This window comes from Silurus aristotelis (assembly GCF_946808225.1).
Source record: "Silurus aristotelis genome assembly, chromosome: 20".
Classification (NCBI taxonomy): Eukaryota; Metazoa; Chordata; class Actinopteri; order Siluriformes; family Siluridae; genus Silurus; species Silurus aristotelis.
This window is the reverse complement of record NC_139593.1, coordinates 15521806-15545715: the sequence shown is the minus strand read 5'-3', so window position 1 is coordinate 15545715 and position 23910 is coordinate 15521806. Positions and strand designations below refer to the sequence as shown.

Sequence of the window (23910 nt, the reverse complement as noted above, 5' to 3'; positions counted from 1 at the left end):
CCACCCTCACATACTTCTCTGACACACCTGACTTCCTCATACAATACCACAACTCCTCTCTTCACCCTGTCGTATGCTTTCTCTAAATCCATAAACACACAATGCAACTCCTTCTGACCTTCTCTATACTTCTCCATTAACATTCTAAAATTAAATAATGCGCCTGTAGTGCTCTACCTCGGCATGAAACCATACTGTTGCTCACAGATGGTCTTCCACTACTCTTTCCCATAACTTCATGGTGTGACTGATCAACTTTATTCATCTGTAGTTACTGCAGGTCTGCACATCTCCCTTATTCTTAAAGATCAGTACCCGCACACTCCTTCTCCATTCCTCAGGCATACTCTCACCTTCCAGAATCCTGTTAAACAATCTGGTTAAAAACTCCACTGCCATCTCTCCTAAACATTTCCATGCTTCTACCGGTATGTCGGTACGTCCAACCGACTTTCCACTCTTCATCCTCTTAATCACTGCTCTCACTTCCTCCTTAATAATCCTATCCACTTCCTGCTTCACCATCTCCATATCATCCACCCTGCTTTCTCTTTCACTTTCCTCATTCATCAGCTGCTCAAAATACTCCCTCCATCTTCTCAACACACTCTCCTCACTAGTCAACACATTTCCATCTCCATCCTTTATTGCTCTAAATTGCAGCACGTCCCAGCTCGGTCCCTCTGCCTGGCCAATCTGTATAAATTATTTTCTCCTTCCTTATTGTCCAACTTCTCATACAGCTCCTCATATGCCTTTTCCTTGGCTTTTGCCACATCCCGCTTTACCTGCTGCTGCATCTCCTTGTACTCCTGCCTACTTTTCTCATCACTCTGTCGATCCCACTTCTGTTTTGCCAACCTCTGTCTCCTTATGCTCTCCTGCACTTCCTTATTCCACCACCATGTCTCTTTGTCTTCCTTTCCCTTTCCAGATGTCAGACCAAGTACCTTTTTAGCTGCCTCCCTTATCACTCCTGCAGTAGTTACCCAATCATCCAGCACCTCTTCACCACCACCGAGCCCCTGTCTGACCTCTTCCCTGAATCTCACACAACAGTCTTCCTCTTTTAGTTTCCACCATCTTATTCTTCTTTCAGTCCTCACTTTCCTCCTCCTCTTCTTCACCTCCAAAATCATCCTACAGACCACCATCCGATGCTGTCTAGCTACACTGACCCCTGCCAACACCTTACAGTCTCCAATCTCCTTCAGGTTGCATCTCCTACATAGAACAAAGTCCACCTGTGTGCACCTTCCTCCACTCTTATACGTCACCCTATGATCCTCCTTCTTCTTAAAATAAGTGTTTACCACTGCCATTTCCATCCTTTTAGCAAAACCTACCACCATCTGCCCTTCCACATTCCTCTCCTTAAAACCATACCTACCCATCACCTCCTCATCACCTCTGTTCCCTTCACCTACATGCCCATTAAAGTCTGCCCCAATCACCAATCTTTAATTCCTAGATACACCTTCTACCACCTTCTAACTCACTCCAGAATTTTTCCTTCTCCTCCATCTCACAACCCACTAGTGGAGCATAGGCACTGATGACATTTATCATCATCCCTTCAACTTCCAGCTTCACGATCATCACCGTATCAGAAACTCTCTTCACCTCCACTACACTAAAAGAGTAGCTGTGACTGGACCAAGAAAATACAACTTTTCTTTATATCTTATGTTCGTATTTGTTTACAATATTTAATATTAGAAATTATTAAATCTATTTAAAAACGCATGTTGCGTTGAAAACCCTGCATGGATCAACACACACAAACCCAATCATTAAAGAAAAAAAAAAAGACATAAAGATTGGAACTGGCAACCTTGGACATTCTCTTCTGGGCTAAGTGCATGCTGGGAAATGTCCTCAGTGGGCTTTGTTTACTGAGAGACACTGATCAGCTGTTGGGTAACTCCATACAGCATTTTTATAGAAAAGATTTTAACCTCTATATAATAATAATAATAATAATAATAATAATAATAATAACATTATTATTATTATTATTATTATTATTATTATTATTATTATTATTATTATTATTATTAATAGTAGTATGAATGATTTGAAACTAAATACTGAGACAAAGTTTTTTTCTTTCAACGGAAAAAACAAAACAAAATTGATTATTTCATATAATGTCAAATTTATTTATTTATTTATTTTTCTTACATAGATTCACATACATTAGTTGATTTTTTGAAATATCTGCTATACATCTGAATTTTGTTTATTTTATTTTATTCATTAATGAATTATTTTTTTAACAAAATCTTTTGCACTTTGTCCAATACAGAAGTGAGACACATGGTTTCAGTTCTTACAAAAACCTGATCAGGGTTTTTATAAATTTAAAGACTGAAGACTGATATAATAATAATTTAATATGGTTCATAAATATTGTTTATGAACCATATAACCATATATATTATAAATATAAAGTTGATTATCAGGTTTTATTAATTTCTGTTAGTTCTAAGCTTGAGGGTGAGGTGTTTCCAAAAAACAACAAGTCTTTAAAGTGTTCAAATGTTTGAGCCATTAAAAATAAGTAATTAAACTAACAAACAGATAGCAAACAAACTAATAATAATAATTTTCTTTAATGTTCTTGTCATTGCATCAGAAAAAAAATGTTGAATACGAATGAGCACCTGATGAGTTGTTTCTTTATTTCATTTTTTATTGTAAATAAATAGATTTCCTATAATAAAGTCGTTTAATTAAAAGAGGAAGCAGAAATAAAAAAAATAAAATTTTAATAGCCGAGTGTGAAGGAAACCCGAATAAACCTGAAAACCCTAAACCTCTAGATTTGTATTTATTTGTTTATTTATTTATTTGTTTGTTTGAATGTATACAGTACGGTAAATGCACCTGGCCGTTTAAAAACGTGGCGAATCTGCGTCAGTGGAAATTTGAGCACGATGGTAAACAGGAAGTGCTCGGGGGACAGTATCCGGTGCGTTTGAGCGCAAGCGCAGAGGCTCAGAGGCTCGAGACGGAGTACAGCTACTGATCTGTTTCAGGTACTTTAGATAATAAACACACACGCGGTGATGCTCTTCAGGGTGAAGGCTGTTAGCTGAACACCTGCGTGATGTTCAGGTCTCAGCGCTTTTCCTTCATCTTCTCAGTGTCCACCTGCAGAGAGGCTGCTCTCCTCTTCTTCCTTGTCTGGTTCTTCCACCGCTACTTTCTCCACCTCATCTTCTTTCTCCTAACATATCTTTTCCTTCCTCCTCCTCTTGTTACTCCTCTCCTTTCTCTTCCAGTCCCTCTTGTTCCTCTTCTTCTTGCTCCTCTTGCTCCTCTTCTTTCCCTTCCTCTTGTTCCTCCTCGTCTTTCTCCTCCTCTCTTTCTTCTTCTTCTTTCTCCTCCTCTCTTTCTTCTTCTTCTTTTTCCTCCTCTTGTTCCTCCTCCTTTCTCTTCCTCTCCCTCCTCTTTCTCTCCTTCCCTCTCTTCTTTCTCTTCCTCATCCCCTCGTTCCTCCTTCTCTTCTTTCTTATCCTTCTTCTTGTCATCCTCTTTCCCTTCCTCTTCTCTTCCTTCTTCACTTTCTCTGCCTCCTCCTCTTCATCTCCTTCCTCTACCCCCCCCTCCTCTTCATCCTCCTCCTTTACTGATCATTTATGTTTACGTTACTGTGTCACGGCACTTGAAGGCTTCATGTGAGTTATTTTTCTTCAGATTCCATCCTGAGATCAGAATGGCTCATATCACCATCAATCAGTATCTCCAGCAGGTGAGTTTGGTGGTTTGGTTGTACTGAAATAATAAATCATGTGCTTGATAACAGCAGTCTGTTTTTTAGGTTCTGGAAGCCCTTGAGAACCGGGACGGCATTTCCTGTGCAGAGCTTCTCTCTTTTAAACACCCGCACGTGGCCAATCCCCGACTGCAGGTACGCCCGGTTTTCTCCTCTTTCATTATTTGATCTTTTTTTGCGACTCGTATGAGTTCATCGTATTCAGTAAATGATTAGACTCTGATGGATGATGTCGTGTTTGATTGTAGTTTTTGTTGAGGAATTGAATATTGCATTGGGTTTCCTCAGGCTGCCTGATCCATGTCCCTCTGGAGGCTTCGTTCTTTTTCAATCACTACATTGGAAAATATCGCATTTGCTCTGATTTATTTATTCCAGTTTTCTCCCATTGACGGCTCTCTGGTCTTTATACTGGTTTATACTGGAACAGACTCAAAAACATCTGTCGTCGTCATCTTCTTCCTTCTCCTTTTGTTACTCCTCTCCTTTCACCTCCTCTCCCAAATCTTCCTCTTCTTCTTCCTCCTCTACTTTCTCCTCCTTTTGCTCTTGTTCCTCTTCTTCTTCCCCCTCTTCCTTCTCTTCCTCTCCCTCTTTTTTCTCTTCTTCTCCCTCTTGTTCTTCTTCTTTCTCTTCCTCTCCCTCTTGTTCTTCTTCTTTCTCTTCCTCTCCCTCTTGTTCTTCTTCTTTCTCTTCCTCTCCCTCTTGTTCCTCTTCTTCTTTCTTCTCCTTCTTCTTTCTTCTCCTTCTTCTTCTTTTTCTTCTTCTTCTTCCTCGTCTTTCCCCTCCTCTTTTTCTTCTTCTTCCTCCTCCTCCTCCTGTTTCTCCTCCTTTCTCTTCCTCTCCCTCTTCTTTCTCTCCTTCCCCCTCTTCTTTCTCTTCCTCGTTCTCTCGTTCCTCCACCTCTTCTTTCTTATCCTTCCTCTTCTCCATCCTTCTACCCCTTCTCTACTCTCTTTGTCTCCTCCTCTTCATCTCCCTCTTCTTCCTCTGCCTCCTAGATAGTGATGTATGAAGAATGGACTCAAAGACATTCAGAGCTTTTGAGTGTTTAAACAGTGAATCGAACAGGACACAGCTGGACCTTTAGAAACAGTCACATGTTCTTGGTCACGTTTTCTTTTTTTTTTTTTTGAGGTGCTTCGCACATCTGGATGTCAGTATCAGGAAATTACAGCTGGTTCACTGACAGATTTTGAATGATTATTGAGGATTTGGTTGTAAGTGCAGGCTTTCAGAGAGAGCAGGAAATCATCCAGTCTGCATGCGGTCGTGTGGAATTTTGCTAATCAGACTCGGTGTGTGTTCACAGTTATCCAGTCCGGAGGAAAAATGTCAGCAGGTGCTGGAGCCTCCTTACGACGAGATGGTCGCCGCACATCTGAGGTGCGCATTGTGAAGTTCTCTTTAAAAACAAAACATCTTTTCACAACGGCCTTTGCTCATACAGAGTGCTGAACACCCAGGAGATTAGAAGACTATGGGAGGGGGCTGCTTCTTGTTGACCATCACATAGGAGGAATGGGAACTGATCTTGAGTCGGGCAAATAAGATCTCTATTTATAAAAGGGCAGTGGAAAAAAACCCATGTTTTAGAAAATGGCACAAGATGATTAGGGAAAGGATTCCATTAGAATTCTTAACTTGTGTTACTCAACTGTCTACTGAAGCCAGTGGTTCTCATACTTTGTCAGCAGGTGGCGCCCTCGTGTAGAATGACTCCTATTGTGGGCCCCCATAAGAAAACTTGTGACGTAAAATATCCTCAAACTTACAATTTGACAAGTTTGAACAATAACATAAATTTTATTTGTAGATTTATTAAAAAATTCTACATTTCATAAAAATACACTCGCACACTTGAGATTTTGGTGATGTTTCAGCATAGTGTGCTGCGTAAAACGATATTGTTTTTTTATATTAAATTTTTTTTTTAATATTTACCATAGTTTACATAGAATCACAATCCTGACATACAGGTAAAATCATTACTTTTTAAATCATTTTCGAATCTAGATTCTACAATTTTTATGCGGCCCACTAGCGACATCTGGTGGTTCCCCAGGGGGCCGCAGCCCCCAGTTTGAGAATTAAGCAATATTTTGCATGTTTGTGTGTCCCCCCCCCCATTTGTCGTCCCCCCCCCCCCTTTTTTTTTTCTTCTTCTCATTAGCATTGTAAAAATTTTGTTGGTTGGTTGGTTGTCTATTTTTGTCGAGTGGTTAAAAAATTCATCATGCAATAAAAGGAAAAAAAAAAAGACTGTCAGCTAAAAAAAAAATTAAAAAAGAGGGAAACCCCTGAAATTTGTCATAAAAAAATATATATATACATTATATATTTAAGTTCATACAAATGTTTTTGTATTCTCTTCATTTTAACAGCAAGTATGTTCACGAACGAGGGAATATAATATTCTGGTTCTTTTACAGGAATATTAAAACAAAATCTTCCATCTTTGTTCTTAAAGCAAAGAAAAGCTTTTAAATGACATATTTATTACAAAAGAATTCAGTCCGTTATCTTTATTATTAGACGTTGCAGAGACGATTGAAAGAAATCGTTGTCCAGGTGTTTATAAAAATGAATTTAAACTAAAATGTTTCCATCCTTTTATCTCTACCTCTCTATCTCTCCATCTCTCGATCTCCTGTCTCTCCATTTTTTTTTATCTCTCCATCTCTATCTCCATCTTTCTATTTCTGTCTCTCCATCATTTTATCTCTCTATCTCTCCACTTCTCTATCTCTGTCTCTCCATCTTTTAATCTCTTTCTCTCTACCTCTCCATCTCTATCTCTCTCCATCTTTTTTATCTATCTCTCTCTCTATCTGTCTCTACATCTCTATCTCTCTCTCCATCTTTTTATCTATTTCTCTGTACCTCTCCATCTCTCTATCACTCCACATCTCTATCTCTGACCATCTCTTTCTGTTAGTATTAAGATGAGCCTCACACTGGTTCTGTGAACACATTCCTATGTTGTGTGTTCAGTGTCTGTAGGATCTTTATGATGTGAGTATGTGAGGTACAGAAAGTCTTTGTCTGGACTACTTTCCATCCGTACCTTTGCCTGTTACTACATGTATGTCTTCTTACCCAATCAGGAACAGTTTAAGCTCAGGTTTTTTCCAGTGTGTTTATATACTTGTCTGTTATCTGCATTAAACTGAAGAAGAACATATGCTCCATTCTGTGTGATTTATCTCTCATCCTCCATCTCTCTTTCTTTCCCTCTTTCTTCATCTCTCTATTTTTATCTCTCACCCTCAATGTCTCTCTCTCTCTCTCTCTCTCTCTCTCTCTCTCTCTCTCTCTCTCTCTCTCTCTCTTCTCTCACTCACTTTCACACAGATGCACGTATGCTGTGGGAAACCATGACTTTGTGGAGGCGTATAAATGCCAGACGGTGGTGGTACAATATCCTTTTTTTTTTTTTTTTTTAGAAGTATAAATGAGATCTGGTGTGTAGCAAACGTTAGAGGAACGTGTGAAACGTTCTGAGAAGGTATTAAACCCTCTGTACCGGTGAGCATCGCTGGTTAATCACTGTTTTTCCTCAACATCATACATCGTTTCTCAGAGCGTTTCAAGCCCACAAAGAAGAAAACTGGTAAGATTTCACTGATCATTTGTACGTAATTGGTGTCCTCTATGAAAATGATCAGTGTTCGAGTGAGTTGGTGTATAACCTCTTCTTCGCCTAATGGTTTCTTTTTCAGGGCTTTAAGTCTGATGTTTGCTGTTACTCTGGATCTGCGCATATTTGCTAACAATGTAAGTGGAAAACCACACTTGCAGCAGTCTTTTGAACGGGAACACAAAGAGGGGATTTAACTATCTGTCAGATTGCTACTTTGGTTACAGGCTTTTTAATCCAGCAGTAATAAGAACTGACTTTGGTCTCATCCCAAATTCAGCACATTTTCCACCAACATTACAGGTTTCTTGGTGATGGCCCAGTGGTTAAAGGCAAGAGATTTACTGATCACTTGGTTGGAGGTTCAAGTCTTAACCCTACCAAACTACCATTAATGGGCCACTGAGCAATTTTTTCAGAAGCTGAAACATGGAGATGAATTTTACTCTGTTATAATGAATTTAATGAATGTGTGTAAGGCTTTTACCTCATGGTAAAGAGTCTCTGAGGATTTGAGAATTAGAATTGTTGCTCTCCACAAAGATGACCAGACTATCAGAAGATCAGTATCACCCTGAAACTGAGTTACAGTACAGTGGTCAGGGTCATACAGAGGTTTTTAAGACTGGTTCCACTTGCATCAGACCTCACAAGGATCCATCAAAGAAGTTGAGTCCTTGTGCTGTGCGTCAGGTGCAGAAGCTGCTTCAAAACACAGACGCATGACTGCTGCAGCATTGCTTTAGAGGTCAGTATTTAGACCGTACGCACTGCACACACTGCAACAAGTCAGTTTGTATCTCCATCGTCCCAGAAGGAGCCTCTTCTGAAGCTGGTTTACAAGAAAACACACAAACAGTTTGCTGGAGACGACCTGTCCAAGAGCATGAATTACTGGAACCATGTCCTGTGGTCTGATGAGACTAAGATAAACTTGTTTGGATCAGATGATGTCCAGCATGTGTGGTGACGCAGTGGTGAGGAGAACCAAGAAAATTGTGTCTTGCCTACAGTCAAGCATGGTGGTGGTAGCATCATGGTCTGGGGCTGCATGAGTGCTGCTGGTACTGGGGATTTCATTAAAGAAAACATGAATTCCAACATGTACTGTGACATTCTGAAGCAGAACATGATGCCCTCAATTCAGAAACTGAACCGAATGGAAGTTTTCCAACATAATGACGACCCCAAACACACCGCCAAGATGACAACTGCCTTGCTGAGGGGTGCTATGTGTCTAACATCCAGCAGCTTCATGATGTCATTATGAAGGAGTGGAAGAGGATCGATTTTACTACGTGGTGTCGTCGTCATCCAGTTGGTTTGCAGAAAAGTTCATGGTCGACTTGATGAACGCAAGGTGACAAGGTCTTGTGGCTAAAAAAAACAAGCTCAAATCATCAGCTCTTTTTCTTCTCATCTAAAGACGTCCTGTACATTTGAGTGCCCTCAGATTTGTGGTAACAGTTTGGAAAAGAACCACATTTAGCAGGAAAGATCGGGTGTCCCAATACTTTTGGGAATAGTGTATATAATAAGACTGAGATCCATGATTTACATTAAGATCGCATAAAGGATTAAATGTAGGGGAAGGAGACCAATTATGCAAAACTTGTTACTACACTTCAAAAGACTGATTTGGTAATCTTTATAATTGTCTTTTTGTTGTTGTTTATCTTATTTAATGGCATGATAATGTGATCGTTACAACTATGCACAAACAGGGGAGACTGCTGGGGCGAAACCAGGATTAAAAGAAGAAAAGTTGGTCTTGTTCGCAAAATTGTATCTGCATTTCTCAGCCTTTCGAGGTCTCTTTGGTCTGAGTGATGTGGCTAAGTCTCATTTCTTGCTCGTGTGTGCAGGCGGAGCAGCAACTACAGAAGAAGGGCAAGGGGAAGGTCGGGGACATGCTGGAGAAGGCAGCCGAGCAACTCATGAGCTGCTTCCGAGTGTGTGCCAGCGACAAGTGAGTACACGCACACACGTGCAGTACTCACGCCTTAGATACTGGTCCAGTTCTGTGTGTGGAGACGTCATTTGTGTCCCATCAGTCGTGCAGGTATCGACGACTCGAAGAAGTGGGGGATGCTGTTTCTCGTCAACCAGCTGTTCAAGATTTATTTTAAGGTAATAATAGTCAAGTGGTGTAATGTTATCGAAGCACAACGCCATTTTTGTTTATTCTTTCAAAAAAAATTTATTTTGCGGATTAAGTTTAGCATTAAGGTTGTACACATGTTTTCTGCTCAAAAAACGATGAGCCAATCATCATGCAGAAGCGCATACAGAAAATATTCAGACTCCACAAATGTACACACTATAAAGACCTTCTGCAAGTCAACACAGGATTTCTGAAGCTCAGTCAAAGTGAACATCTGGTTCTTCACAGATTAGATTAGATTGGATTAGATTCAACTTTGTCATTGTGCAATGTACATGTATAGAGCCAGTGAAATGCAGTTAGCATCTAACAAGAAGTGGCCTATTTACAATAAATAGCAGTAGGATAAATAGGATTTGAGGTCCACGTATACAGGGGTGAGGGTGAATAATATATTGTGTATATATAGTATTATACGACACGTCAAAAGATAATGTTCTCAAATCACCTGCTAGAGTTACAGTGGTGTGAAAAGATGTTTGCCCCCCTCCTGATTTCCTTTTTTTTTTTGCATGTTTGTCACACTTTAATGTTTCAGATCATCAAACTAATTAATTTATTAGTAAAAGATAACAAGTGAACACAACATGCAGTTTTTAAATAAAGGATTTTATTATTTATCACAAACGCTTGATTGCAGGTGTTGCTGCTAAAGGCCAATCAGTTATTAGGTTTAGGAGGCAAACACTTTTTTTACACAAGATTTTGTTTTCCCTCAATAATAAAAACCTTCATTAAAAAAAACTGCATGTTGTGTTCACTTGTGTTTATATTTTACTAATATTTAAATGAGTTTGATGATCTGAAACATTAAAGTGTGACAAAAAAATAAGAAATCAGGACGGGGCAAACACTTTTTCACACCTATGTATGAATGTATGTATGATACAGAATAAATACGGGTGGAATACACAATAGTGTAATATTAAACGTGAGTTATGGACAGTAGTGGACAAAGCGGTGCAAATTGCGATTGACAATTTCATATTTGTTTCGATTTCTCTCATATAAATCGACCCCTTGAAAGCTCCAACCTTATAAAGTGCGTATATTAATTGATCGAAATCAAATATATATATATATATTTATATATATATTTATATATATTTTTTTTAGCAGAATAGGAAGAATCTGATCTGGCCTTGTTTTTCATGTCTTATTGCTCTATTAATTAAAATGTACCTGATGACTAAGAGCTTTGAGAATGGATTTGGCCTGTAATAAATTTAACAGTCTACAGGGTCGCAGTTTGCCTTAAACGCTTTTTATTTTAACACCCATCAATTACCACCTCAATAATGATGGAACTGTAATAAATGGAGATTCGGTGGCACCCGGATGAGGACGAGGTTCCCTTTTCAGTCTGGTTCCTCTCAAGGTTTCTTCCTCATACCATCTCAGATAGAAATAAACTTGCACTTATATTACAAACTCTTTCTTCAAAGACGTGCATCTTTAGACGCGTTTCTGTTCTCTGTCGTCAGATCAATAAGTTGCATCTGTGTAAGCCTCTTATCCGGGCCATCGACAGCTCCAACCTCAAGGATGATTACAGCATGGCGCAACGAGTTACCTACAAGTACTACGTCGGCCGTAAAGCAATGTTCGACAGCGACTTTAAACTGGGTCAGAACTCGCATCTCACTTTGAAGCACAAAGGATGAGTCCAGTCGAATCTCTGATCTTTGTTCAACTCCATTTTTTTGTGTGTGTCCTGACAGCGGAAGAGTATTTGTCCTTCTCCTTTCAGCACAGCCATCGCTCCTGCAAAAGGAACAAGCGTCTCGTTCTCATTTACCTTCTGCCTGTCAAGATGTTGCTTGTGAGTAGGGTCTGGTTTAGACCTCAAACCATCATTAATCGATGAATAAACCAGGATCAGCAAGAACACTAACATTCTATATTAATAAATTGCTTTAGAAGTCATTTGTAATTATAGTCACACAGTCACAGTTTCATACATGGAGATACACTTGAACTTCTGAAGTTAAATGGATGATATTTGCAAGTCATTTCGCTTTTAATAAATAGGCCAAGGAACAAGAGAATTTTGACAAACCGGAAACCTGAAATGAGAAATTTAACAAAAAAATGGCACGTGGAATTAAAGCCAAAACAGCTTCTTTATTAATAGAGACATTACCCGGACACGCATAATTAACAGGACGAATTTAAATAAACGTAAATCTTATTACATTCTGCAATACTTTGTATAGTTGTGTAGAATTCTAGAAACTACCGTAATTTCCGGACTATAAGCCACACCCACTGAATTTTATAAATATTTTTATTTTTAACATAAATAAGCCGCACCTGTCTATAAGCCTGTCTACACTAATGTACTTTACACAGGCTTTAACGAAAGACACGTTACACACCGTGTAACGGGTGAAATATGTTGCGCTTCCTTTAGGAGCATAGCGGTATTTTGGTGCGTTTTTTTTTTTTCTCCGTTCGGCAGTTTCATTGGTCTAATGTTATGGGGTTCAGTTTTTTGGCTTGAAGTTTGTGAAACCGGGAAAAACCCAGGAATTCATAAATTAGCCGCTTCGTTGTTTAAGCCGCGGGGTTCAAAACGTGGGGAAAAAAGTAGCGGCTTATAGTCCGAAAAATACGGTAACATACTATTTATAAAAGGTAAAAGAACTAATGTGTTCTTTTAATACAAGTTTCAATCAGTTTAATTTGTCAATGCTGGCAGATCTCCCAGGTATAAGCGAGTTAATCCATGACTTCAGGTCAGCTGGTTATTCACCCTCATTTCACATGTTAATATCATATAACATACGCTGTGGATTATGCCTTTACATATTTACACTTATGTTGCTAATAAGCAGCAGTGGATGAAGTACACAAGCACACAAAAGTTAAAGTAAAAATACACTAGATAAAAATACGACTCCAGTAAAAGTGTCCCTTTTAAACGTTCACCTGAGTAAAATTACAAAAGTATTTGCCTTCAAATGTACTTAAGTATCCAAAGTAGGCTCTAATGTTCCTATTATCATTTCTGTCACAAGATTCTTCACTTAATCAACTCAGTTTATGTAAAAAGACATCGATCTATTAATAGAATGATATTAATGATTCAAACCTTCATGAGCCCAAAACCTTCAAAAACTACTTCAAAAAATAGTGTAAATAAGGTCACGTGTGTTGTGGCGAGTTCGAGTCAAAAACAAAACAAATTTAAAACTGAGCGTGTGCTCGACCCTGATTGGTGGATCGCTGCGTGTTTGACCAGTTACGTTTTTACCCTCTTAAATAAAAAGGAACGACAGATTTTGTTAGGATATTTGACTTTGAACTTCACTATATTTCAAAGAAATAGTCTCCACAAATGGAAATACAATTAAGCACAGATACGGGAAAAAAGCTACTTAAGTACAGTAAGGAATTACATTTACTTTCTTACTGTTTACAATTGCTAAGAAGTTAGCATAATTTCCAAGTTTTAAAAAAATGAGATTTTGCCACTCACAAATAATGTTTGAGTCTTTTGACGAATAATTTTCTCTCAGGATCAGAAAGTCTACTAGTCAAATCGACTAATACTGAACATGTGATATAGTAACGTTCAATGGAACAGCTTGTGATATCCCCATTTACAAACACCGTCCATGCAACATGGGCTTGAAGAGGAAAGAGGGTTTCAGTGTTTATTGTGTAATAGAGTCTATACATACACACCTTGTAGTTTATTCGAAACACGTCTAAATTTATGCAGTTATCCAATCAGCCAATCAACTCGTGATTCTCTCCTCACTTTAACTCTCGGAAGGCAGTTCGTACCAGATTGTTCTTCACAGTGGTGGGTGACGCACCAAAGAAAACCTTGAAATCTTGCTCGAGTTGCCTCTGATACTCATGACCCGTCGCTATTCTGTATTTCCAGGGTCACATGCCAACAAACCTGCTCCTAAAGAAGTACGATCTCCTGCAGTTTGCAGATGTCACCAAGGCTGTGAGGTCTGTTTTCTTTTTTTTTTTCTTTTTCTCTCTCTAAGCATCAATATCAAATAACTTTTACCTCACAAATGAAACAAGCCTATAGAAAATGCTGATCTCTGGGTTTTGTTTCTATCCTTTTGCTAGCGAGGGCAATCTTTTGTTGTTGAACGAGGCTCTCGCCAAACACGAGACCTTCTTCATCCGCTGTGGGATCTTCCTCATCCTCGAGAAACTGAAAATCATCACCTACAGAAACCTTTTCAAGAAAGTGTGAGTTTGCATTTACAGACTGGTACAAAATATTATCATAAACGTATTAAACGGATGCGATGTCTGCAATGAAAGTCAACAAAGGGGAGTCAACAAAATGTGCATGATCGTAAGGAGTCCAATGGAATAATTTTTGTCCGTATTATCTGATTAGTAAAGCGCTAGTGGAGTCAGTACAACACGAGGTATAAAAATAGCAGCGTTTATTACAATAAAAGGAAGTAACATCAACAAAAACCGTGAACGAGCTCATGTGCTTTGCCTGGACGGCCATTTCAGGAGTAACTATACCAGGATTTGTGTCTCATGACTGAACATAGCAAACATACGAGGTTTGAGGAGATCCGGCGCAAATCGCAAAAGGTGCTTGACACGCTTCGAAAAGACTTCCGAGATGCAGTGCAGAAGTGGCAAGAACGCTGGGAGCGCTGTAGACCGATTCATTTATTTTTTTGTAGACAGAGCCAGTCTTAGGTTAGAGTGGGCACTTTAAACGTTGGTACTATGACTGGTAAAGGGAGAGAGGTAGCTGATATGATCGAGAGGAGAAAGGTAGATATTTTGTGTGTTAAGGAAGACCAAGTGGAAAGGGAGTAAGACCAGGAAGAGAAAACCAAGGAGGAGGTTTATGGATGTGGTGAGGGAAGACATGCAGGTAGTTGGTTTGAAAGAGGCAGATGTAGAGGACAGGTGGGGTATGGTAAGCTGCCACTGTTGGGCTCACACTGGGATAATCAAAGAAAGAATTTAATTGGGTTTCGCTGTTTGTTTACAGAAAATGCTTTTACTTTTGAAATAGGGTTTCCAGCTGATTTCAAGCCGACTCAAGTCTCCAACGGACTTATACGCATGGGCATTCCAGGGTCTCCCAAACAAGAAAACTATGACTTGTAAAGGGAAACCCTCAATCCTTTTACATCAAGCTGCTAGAAAAAGCAAAACATAGCACTTGGATGACTGGTTCATTGAGCCATCCTGCTTTGTTTCGCAAGGACAGGATGGTTAAAGTGTGCTTGTGTAAGGATTGTTTGACTTGAATTTTAAATGGAAATAGATGGATGCCTTTCTGTAAAAGCTTGTTGCTAGTCAGAGAGAGTTATCAAAAGTTCTACATTATTATCTTGAATGTATTGAGAGGACATTCGGTGCCACCCAGATGATGACTGGTTCCCTGTTGAGACTGGTTCTGCTCAAGGGTTCTTCCTCTTGCCATCTCATGTCAGGCATAACATTGAGCGATGAAGTGAAGAACACTGATTATCTCTTCATCATGTGGGTGGGATATTATTAGGCAGCAAGTGAACATTTTGTCCTCAAAGTTGACGTGTTAGAAGCAGGAAAAATGGGCAAATTGGGACGTCTAGACGACTGGGTCAGAGCATCTCCAAAACTACAGCTCTTGTGGGATGTTCCTGGTGTGCAGTGGTCAGTATCTAACAAAAGTGGTCCAAGGAAGGAACAGTGGTGAAGCGGCGACAGGGTCACGGGTGATCAGTGTAAATTCAAATCCAAAGATGCTTTTGGACAATGATAAAAGCGCTATACAAAATCTAAATTATTTGAATTTCCTGATGGACATATTTACCTTCCGTTCTGTTTAGAGTGGCATCTAGCAGCTGCATGGTCCTCAGTTTGGCAGGTTTCTGCTCAGTACTCGAAAACGTGCAAATAGGTGGATTAGCAAATGTCCCTTTGTGTGAATGTGTGTGAAAATATGTGATGCTATACGACATCCCAGCAAATTGTGTATATACCTGCTTTTTTCCTTATTATTCCTTTATTATAATATTAATTTATTCGTTAAATAGTTTTGAGATGTTTTGTGCTACAAAGTAGAGCGTAATATACAATCTGAATGCTCTGTAATACTGTAATGATGTAAAAGTTCCTGTTTCTTTAGGCTACAACTGAATATTTCAAATCAGATAAAAAATTCAAAAAAAAAAATGAAAATAGAGCATAGTTTAGGCAGCAAGTGATTTTAATGTTTTGTATGATTTTCCTTTTTCTAGGTATCTTTTGTTAAAGACTCACCAGCTTCCTTTAGATGCGTTCCTGGTTGCACTGAAGATGATGCAGGTGGAGGACGTGGACATTGATGAAGTTCAGTGCATCCTGGTCAATCTTATATACATGGTAAGATATTCCTGCATTGCACAGTATTGATTTGAGCTCCCAAGTGAGAGCATTGGATTTTTACGAGAACTTGATCAGAAATCAAATAGTTTAAAGATTTTAAGTTTTCAGCTTAATGTTACCAGCAGTTGTTCATGCTAATGGTTCTGTTCCAACCCCTTCTATCTAACATGGGGGAGTGTATAAATTTTCGGAAACTTGCCATGGCAACGTCATCTGGGGGATTTTAGAAATATTGCAATTTGGAAATTTACCAGGAATTAATGGGAATTAATTCGAAATTTGGGGACGTTTATACAAACTGTATCACAAAGAAACAAATACACTACAATATATGTAATATTTATATAATTTGCTTTTTTTTTTTTTACACATTATTTTGTGTGTAGGATCAAAGAAATGATGTGTGTTGTGTTATGGAGGAACGCACAATGCATGTCGGGGGCGTGGCCTCAGTGGCTGTAAATGTGCTGTGTGCATGTGATGGATGAATGTGCAGGGGAGAAATTCAACTGAAATTGAAATGAATCTGGTTGTTTTAACCAAATTTTGCATTAAAATTTTTGTACATTTCCAGTTTTTTCCCATTAATTCCCATATGTTAAGTCGCATGGGAAGTTTCCAGTCGTGAAAATTCACGGAATGTTTCAATGTTCACGAATGTTGCATGTTTTCTGCATTTACTCTGAAATCTTCTGATTGGTTACTTTGACCCATGTCTGCCTCCTCCTGGAAGTTGTTCTTGTCCAGCTGTTGTGACACTTTTTTTTTTTCTTCATCAGGGAAACACTTATTTTTAATTTTTTTTTTTTATATGGTCTCCTGGGCCTTTTAATGTTCAACTCTAGACCAGCCTAATTGAGAGAAAACAAGGGAATTACACACCGGCCATCATCCCAATGTCCACTAACTTGATCAACCACCAAATATTTGGGTGGTGATGTTGCAGGGAGAAGAGGTGGAGAAGGTGGAGGAGTTTAGATACCTGGGGTCAACAGTGCAAATTAATGGAGAGTGTGTTAGAGAAGTGAAGAAAAGAGTGCAGGCAGGGTGGAGTGGGTGGAGAAGAGTATCTCTGAGAGTGAAAGGGAAAGTTTATAGGACTGTGGTGAGACCTGCGATGTTGTATGGTTTAGAGACAGTGGCATTGAGTAAAAGACAGGAGGTGGAGCTGGAGGTAGCAGAGCTGAAGATGTTGAGGTTTTTGTTGGGAGTGATGACGATGGACAGGATTAGAAACGAGTTTATTAGAGTGACAGTATATGTAGGACATTTTGGAAACGAGGTGAGGGAGGTGAGATTGAGATGGTTTGGACATGTGCAGAGGAGGGACATGGGGTATATCAGTAGGAGAATGCTGAGGATGGAGCCACCAGGAAGGAGGAAAAAAGGTAAAGACTAAGGAGGAGGTTTATGGAATGTGGTGATTGAAAGACATGCAGGTAGTTGGTGTAAAAGAGGCAGATGTAGAGGACAGGGTAGTATGGAGACGGATGATCCGCTGTGGCGACCCCTAATGTAAGCAGCCGAAAGAAGAAGAAGAAGAAGAATCATCAAATTGAAAATAATCGAAAGTTGAAATGAACATCATACCGAACCGTTATCGAATACTCGCTCATGAGACATCTTTTACTCAGACTTTTTGCATAGACTTAAAATGTGAGGGGTTCATCATCACATCGTTCTAACTGACAGCCTGGACAATGAGTCTCTAATGGGACACGAATGTCTTTCCCATGGATATCTGAGGTGTACCGTTCCAAGAAGTCTGCACTGCTCATATACCCTTTAGCGACGGGTTGTTCATGAACGATTCGCTCATTTTGAACGAGTCTTTAATGTGACTCAGAAGAACCAGTCGTCTCAGAGTGACTCGTTCATTTCACACTGGACCCGCAGGAGCAAAGCTTCAAAATCTCCGTAGGTTATTTTACAGAATTGAGTAGTTCATCCCTCGACTCTTCTAGTTCAAGTCGTTCGTGCTTTTATCACGTGACTCCCATAGACGCCATGCAGTTATATATACGTATATAAATTGTTAAAACTATAGTCAAAGTTGGTGAATGTGGATGTGTTGGTCTGCTTATTCAAAAACATTTTTTAAAGGAATGAAATTAACTAAATGACCAAAAAAACAAAATTATCTGATCATCCTATTACTATTACACTGCCCCTGGTGGTTAGGAGGAGTAAAGCAGAATGCTGGTTTCTTTATGTATAAAAAAAAAAAAAAAAATCGGTGCCATTCATTAAGTAGTTGGAACAGATTCCTAATTATGTGTTTAAAAAAATTTTAAAAAGAAAAATAACTTTTTTGTAATTCTGTCTTTAACAGGGTCACATCAAAGGCTATATTTCCCACCAGCACCAGAAGTTGGTTGTGAGTAAGCAGAACCCTTTCCCGTCCTTGTCCTCTGTATCCTAAACTACTACAACTACCAAACTACGGTCTCGCCTGAGCCAAACTCATTTGGAATTGGATCCAAAATAGTTCCAGCGACATTGTTAGCTCCAAAGAAATTAAACAGTTGGCCACCAATGAAGTAAATTTAAGTTCAGTATATGTTTGTCACATTCAATATGATTTTTAACCAGTTTGTTTAAAAAATTTTTATAAATAGGACCATGTTTTTGAGGAAGAACAAGAACTATAATGAGAGTTTTCAAATGAAACAGGAGTTTGATTTTGGACACAAGGGAAATATCTGGACTTCTGTGGTTTTTCCAGCAGATTTTTTTTCTGATTTGTTCTGTTATACTTATGAATAGTTTCTAATCTCTTTGTGTAAAATAAACTGTTTTTGTAAATTTCTTTTAGTGAAGTGATTATTATGTGGAAATCAGTTCATGTTTGGACCGTCTCGGTGCTCAGAAGTTGTTTGCGGATCCACGGTAGATATCTGGAAATTTTGGTGAACACGAGTCCGTCATTGCAGTCGCTTTGGGAGAGAAAGAGTCCGGTTAGGAACGCTGTATTTCCTTCCACCGTAGCCACAGGAGACCCAGATGTAAGATCACACTCTTTGCGTTGCGATCGGCACTTTATACCTTCAGGCTCATGCTCCTCCATACAAAACATCTTATTAGTCAAGGAGAAGCTCAGGTTTAGTTTTGAATGGCAGACGTCAAGTGAGAGGTACAAAGGTTTGCTGGCTCCACCCACAACCACGCCTTCTTTTCCACTTTTCATCAGGATGTTCTCGCTGAAATCCTTATCTGGGAGGCAGAGCTGAAAGGTTTTTGGACCCAAAGCAATCGGTTCCTTAAGCTCCAAGAACGCCAAGTCGTCGTCAGGATTGCCAGCCATGTACCTGTTATGGAAAGTAATTTTTGTCTGCCGCGAAGCGTTTATCTTTTCCTCCGAGTGTCCTGCAAGGAAAGACAAACTTTGTATGCAGATGAAATCCTTTGGGGGTGGGGGAAATGAACTGGCTGTTTACACAGATCAGGCATAACTTTATAACCTGCCTAATATTGTGTTGGTCCCTAAACAGTTCTGAACCCCTCAAGCATTACCAGCATGAACTTCTTCAGTAGTTTGAGCTACAGGAGCTTGTCTGTTGGACCACACAGACCAGCCTTCGTGCATCAATGAGCCTCAGCCGTCCCATGACCCTGCCGCTGGTTCACCATTGTTCCTTCCTTGGAACACTTTTGATAGATACTGACCACTGTAGACCAGGAACATCCCACAACAGCTGCAGTTTTGGAGATGCTCTGACCCAGTCGTCTAGACATCCCAATTTGTCAAACTCTCTCAAACCCTTACAATCGCCCATTTTTCCTGCATCTAACACGTCAACTTTGAGGACCAACTGTTCACTTGCTGCCTAATAAATATCTCCATGATGAAGAGATAATCAGTTTCATTCACTTCACTGGTCATAATGATATGCCTGATTGTGTAAATGCCATTATATAGCAAAGGCTGATGCTCACCAATGACCAAGTCAAGATCTGGATGTGTGGTCATGCAATGAGCTGAAGTAAGTATAGACCTCCTTCCAAGGATCACGCCATGACAGATTACCTCACCGGCAGAATCCACAAAGTTCACCTACCCAAAAATGAGGATTCTATTAATGTGTTTGGCAATGTGGTATCATCTTGAAGACATTTCTACAGTCCATCCCTTGTTTTTTATCACAAAACATCTTCAAGATTCTACCATCATTTTATATATCTATTGTACTACTACTATACGAGGTGGTATTAAAGATTTTCGAGACTGACTCTATTTACAACAAAAGCACTCTATTTATCTACGTTTACACACCATTACCTTCAAAATGGTCCCCTTGCACACTAATACAGCGCTCCCAGCGTTCCTGCTTCTGGAACGAGTCCTGGAAGTCTTCTTCTCGAAGACGTGTCGAGCTCCTCTTGCGATTCGTGCCGGATCTCCGCAACGGCGTCAAAACGTAGACCTTTGAGCCTCATCTTCATCTTCAGGAAGAGGGTGAGTAAAGGGGAGGCGGAAGTGGATTGTTCTCCAGCGATCATCATGCACGAGTTGCCGAAAGGTTTTTAAATTTTCGGGGGTTGAGCTCGCTCAAGGTCTTCCTGATCTCTCGTCAACTTCCAGTGATGGTAGATGTCTCCGTGGCACATTTGCCCGTGGAATTTCACGTTTGCACACTCACGTGCTAACTCAGGTGGTCGGATTAGCACCAGTTAGCACCGTTAGTCTCAAAACCTTTGGATACCACCTCGTACTTCAACAATCAACAAGAATTACTCACCTGCCATGGACATTTTCCTTTGGGGCAAAAGGGGTCATTTTGGTTCATACTCCTACTGGTAGAGTTTTCCGATGAGACCTTGACGTTCCCGCACGGGTCCTGAGCTAAGAGAATAGAGAACCTTGTGTCAGAAAATAGGTTTGTAGTGATTCAATGACTCCATGTCGCCTCAATAATACATCCCGAAACCCTACAAAAAGTTTTTCGCAAACCCTGAGGTATGCATCTCCTGCCATCGCTGTGAAGTTTGTAGCCCCTGGCGCAGAAGCATCGGTATGAGTCAGGTAAAGTTCTGCAGTAGTGTTCGCAAACCAGAGGGCCTCCAGAAGGGCATTCAGAAACATCTGCATAAAGACAATTATTCACTCTTTGGTGCAAATCCCCGAATTAGGATCATTCAATACTTCATCACGTTCGCAGCAACCTTTTTCACAGTTCTGTCCCGTGTACATGTCCGTGCAGTTGCAGCTATAGCCTCCTATCTTGTCTTTACAGCTGCCTCCATGTTGACATGGATTAGATTTACACTGATCTCCATCTGATAACGACAAATAATGTTACTGCGATGAAAATACACCGTTTTGTACTGTTATATAGTAATTGCACAGAGAGATTCTTACCGTAGTATATGTTCCAGAACGCTTCCTTTTTGAAGGCAAAATGCACAGTAGTGTATTAGTGGACAGGGGTTCTATTGAATACTTACAGAACCAAACCAAACATGCCCACATATGAGAAAAATGGAAAATCCTTTGACACAGATCTTCATAGCAAATCAACATAGCATTTTTGTGTTTTATTAATAATTGCTAAATCTTTGGCAATACCTCCCTCTGTGAGCAAATGTTCAGTCAGATGAGGAAGGTGTAGCTCTTCTGCAAATCTATTGTACTATCAATGGGATTGTTTGTACACATTCGTTAATTAATTAGTTAAGCAGATTATCAGTGGTGGACGAAGTACACAAACCATGAATCCAGTAAAATTAAAAACTGTAAAATTTGGCTTTAAATGTACTTAAGTATCCAAAAAAAAAAAGATTTATCATGGCTTTAAAGTTCCTATTATCGTTTTTGTCACAAGACTCTTTAATTAATCACCTCGGTTCATGTGAAAAGATGCTCTTAACACACCGATCTATTAATGACTCGAACGCTAATTGATATCAATTACAAATATCACGAGCCTAAAACCTTCTTTTAAGCTACTAAAAATAAAAATCGCACAAATAAGATCACGGGTGCTGTAGCGAGTTCGAGTCAGGAGTTTCTTCCATCAGTAATTGTTTTGCTTGCTTTTAAGTAGACACCGCCAAGCACCAATCAAAACGCTCGACCCTGATTGGTGGATTGCTGCGTTTGACAAGTTACATAATTTATCTGCTCATAAACAAAAAGAAACGACTGATTTGGCAAAATGTAGCAAGTAAAAAAAAAAGTGAGATGTTTGACTTTGAAATGTATTGAAGTTAAAGTAAAATCTGTTCTATAAATAGAATTGTTTCTAGGCTTTTGTTAGTTAATTAGTGAAGCGAATTTCAGAATACGTTTTTATTGTATTTATCTAAATATAAATTCATAAATGAGGCGAAACCTTCACAGCTTTGCTTTCAATATAATGCAGTTTGCTGCAATGCAACATTTGCTTTCATCCCATAGACCTCATTCAAGTTTTTTTTTTTTTTTTTGGCCTTTATATAGGAAAACATCTGGGCATCTTTGAGCTAAACTGTCTAACCAGATCCATTAAGCAAATCCGAGGAAGACCAAGTAACTTATCCCAATGCAGAATGTGAAAAAGAAATTGTGGGAAAGAAAAGTTCCTTGGAAAAAGCTTACTGTTTTCTGGTTGTTCTCAAAGACCTCCCTGGCCTCCTCCTTGCTACAAATTTCCTCATAACACTCTCTTTCCAAATTGCCCTTCAGAACTTCTTCCACAAAGAACGAATTGGCACGCTTAGGCCGGATAAAGATGGTCTTGGCTTGTTGATCATATTGGAAAACTGAGAAGCAAAGAAATTCAAAAGAGAAAATGGCAAAATCCAGATGTTTAGAGTAACACATGCTCCGAACATGAACAATGTGGAAAAGTGTTTCGGTTCAAGTCTGGCAATATTGATTGTACTATCAATGGGATAGTTTGTAAACATTCGTTAATTAATTAGTTGAGAAGATTACGAGTAATTGTGGTCTTCTTTATCAGTGGTGGACGAAGTACACAAATCATGTAAAATTTGGCTTTAAATGTACTTAAGTATTTAAATAAATTATTTATCATTGCTCTAAAGTTCCTATTATCGTTTTAGACACAAGACTCTTTAATTAATCACCTCGGTTCATGTGAAAAGACTTTGTTACTCTTAACACACCGACCTATCATGATGTACAGATTTGCATGTGTTGTGCGGTTGGTTATGTTTAAAACATGACTTTATTCTCATTAAAAGAAGCTTCTTTACCTGTGTTCTTAGCGGTGCTCAGTAGGTAGTAGCCGTGCAGCGTGAAATAAAAGAAACTCCAAAACCAAATCTCCATCCCAACTGAACAAAATGCCCAAGTGTGTTATTCCTGACCGATTTTCCTTTTTCCGCATTTATCTTTGATCTACACTCCGGTACCCACATTCGCTGTGGCTTACGGCCTCCCCGATAGAGTCTTCCTTTACAAGAACACAAGGTCCATACAAGATTGCACTCGTGTGCACTCGCGTGAGCGCACACACACACACACACACACACACACACACACACACACACACACACACACACACACACACACACACACACACAGGACTGATAAGGCTCTTCAGCAGTCACTTCACGTCTGCATTGAAGCTTCGGTTGTGGATACGAGTCATAATTTCGCAAGTTTAATGTCAAATAATATGAGCGAGATTTAAACATGCTTTTTGATCTAAAACTTTAAAACTGAAATACTGACTTTTTGAACACTTTCGAACAGAAATGTGCTGCAAACATACACAGAATGTTAAAAACCTGCCCTTAGGAACGATCTGCAAACAGAAAAAGGACTCTAATCTGCAAACAGTTGAGCAAACAGAATGTCCCAAAGTGTCATGTTTGGACCTTAAACCTGAATGTTTTTCTGTCTCGAGCACTGTTTTACTGATCAAAATGAAAAATCTCCAAGACGTAATAATGAGACGTAAAGACTGTGTCTGATTCGCTTGCGAACCCCCCGAAGGTGACAAATGACAAACGCAGCAT

General features: G+C 39.4%; 2 protein-coding genes across 4 annotated transcripts; one reads left to right on the top strand and one right to left on the bottom strand.

Annotated features, from left to right (window-relative positions):
- The first annotated feature begins 1831 nt into the window (after positions 1 to 1831).
- On the top strand, positions 1832 to 18752 carry pcid2 (PCI domain containing 2). Of its 3 annotated transcripts, XM_083522416.1 has the most exons (16): positions 1832 to 1915; positions 2876 to 3041; positions 3703 to 3757; positions 3827 to 3916; positions 5094 to 5167; positions 7136 to 7201; positions 7353 to 7394; positions 7504 to 7558; positions 9287 to 9390; positions 9476 to 9551; positions 11070 to 11211; positions 11307 to 11407; positions 13481 to 13554; positions 13681 to 13806; positions 15819 to 15942; positions 18278 to 18752. In XM_083522416.1, exons 3-16 carry the CDS (start codon positions 3722 to 3724, stop codon positions 18365 to 18367), a joined length of 1200 nt encoding a protein of 399 aa, XP_083378542.1. In that variant the 5' UTR covers positions 1832 to 1915; positions 2876 to 3041; positions 3703 to 3721; the 3' UTR covers positions 18368 to 18752. The 3 variants fall into 3 exon arrangements, with proteins under 3 accessions (XP_083378542.1, XP_083378541.1, XP_083378540.1); XM_083522415.1 differs by lacking the exon at positions 1832 to 1915 and having other exon boundaries at positions 7136 to 7203; positions 7355 to 7394; XM_083522414.1 differs by lacking the exon at positions 1832 to 1915 and having other exon boundaries at positions 2876 to 3120; positions 7136 to 7203; positions 7355 to 7394.
- prozb (protein Z, vitamin K-dependent plasma glycoprotein b) lies at positions 18636 to 23397 on the bottom strand. The gene is made up of 8 exons (XM_083522410.1): positions 23143 to 23397; positions 22523 to 22686; positions 21305 to 21329; positions 21109 to 21222; positions 20897 to 21028; positions 20685 to 20788; positions 19882 to 19999; positions 18636 to 19311 (listed from the first exon to the last, which is right to left on the bottom strand). Exons 1-8 carry the CDS (start codon positions 23216 to 23218, stop codon positions 18788 to 18790), a joined length of 1257 nt encoding a protein of 418 aa, XP_083378536.1. The 5' UTR covers positions 23219 to 23397; the 3' UTR covers positions 18636 to 18787.
- Between the last annotated feature and the right edge of the window lie 513 nt (positions 23398 to 23910).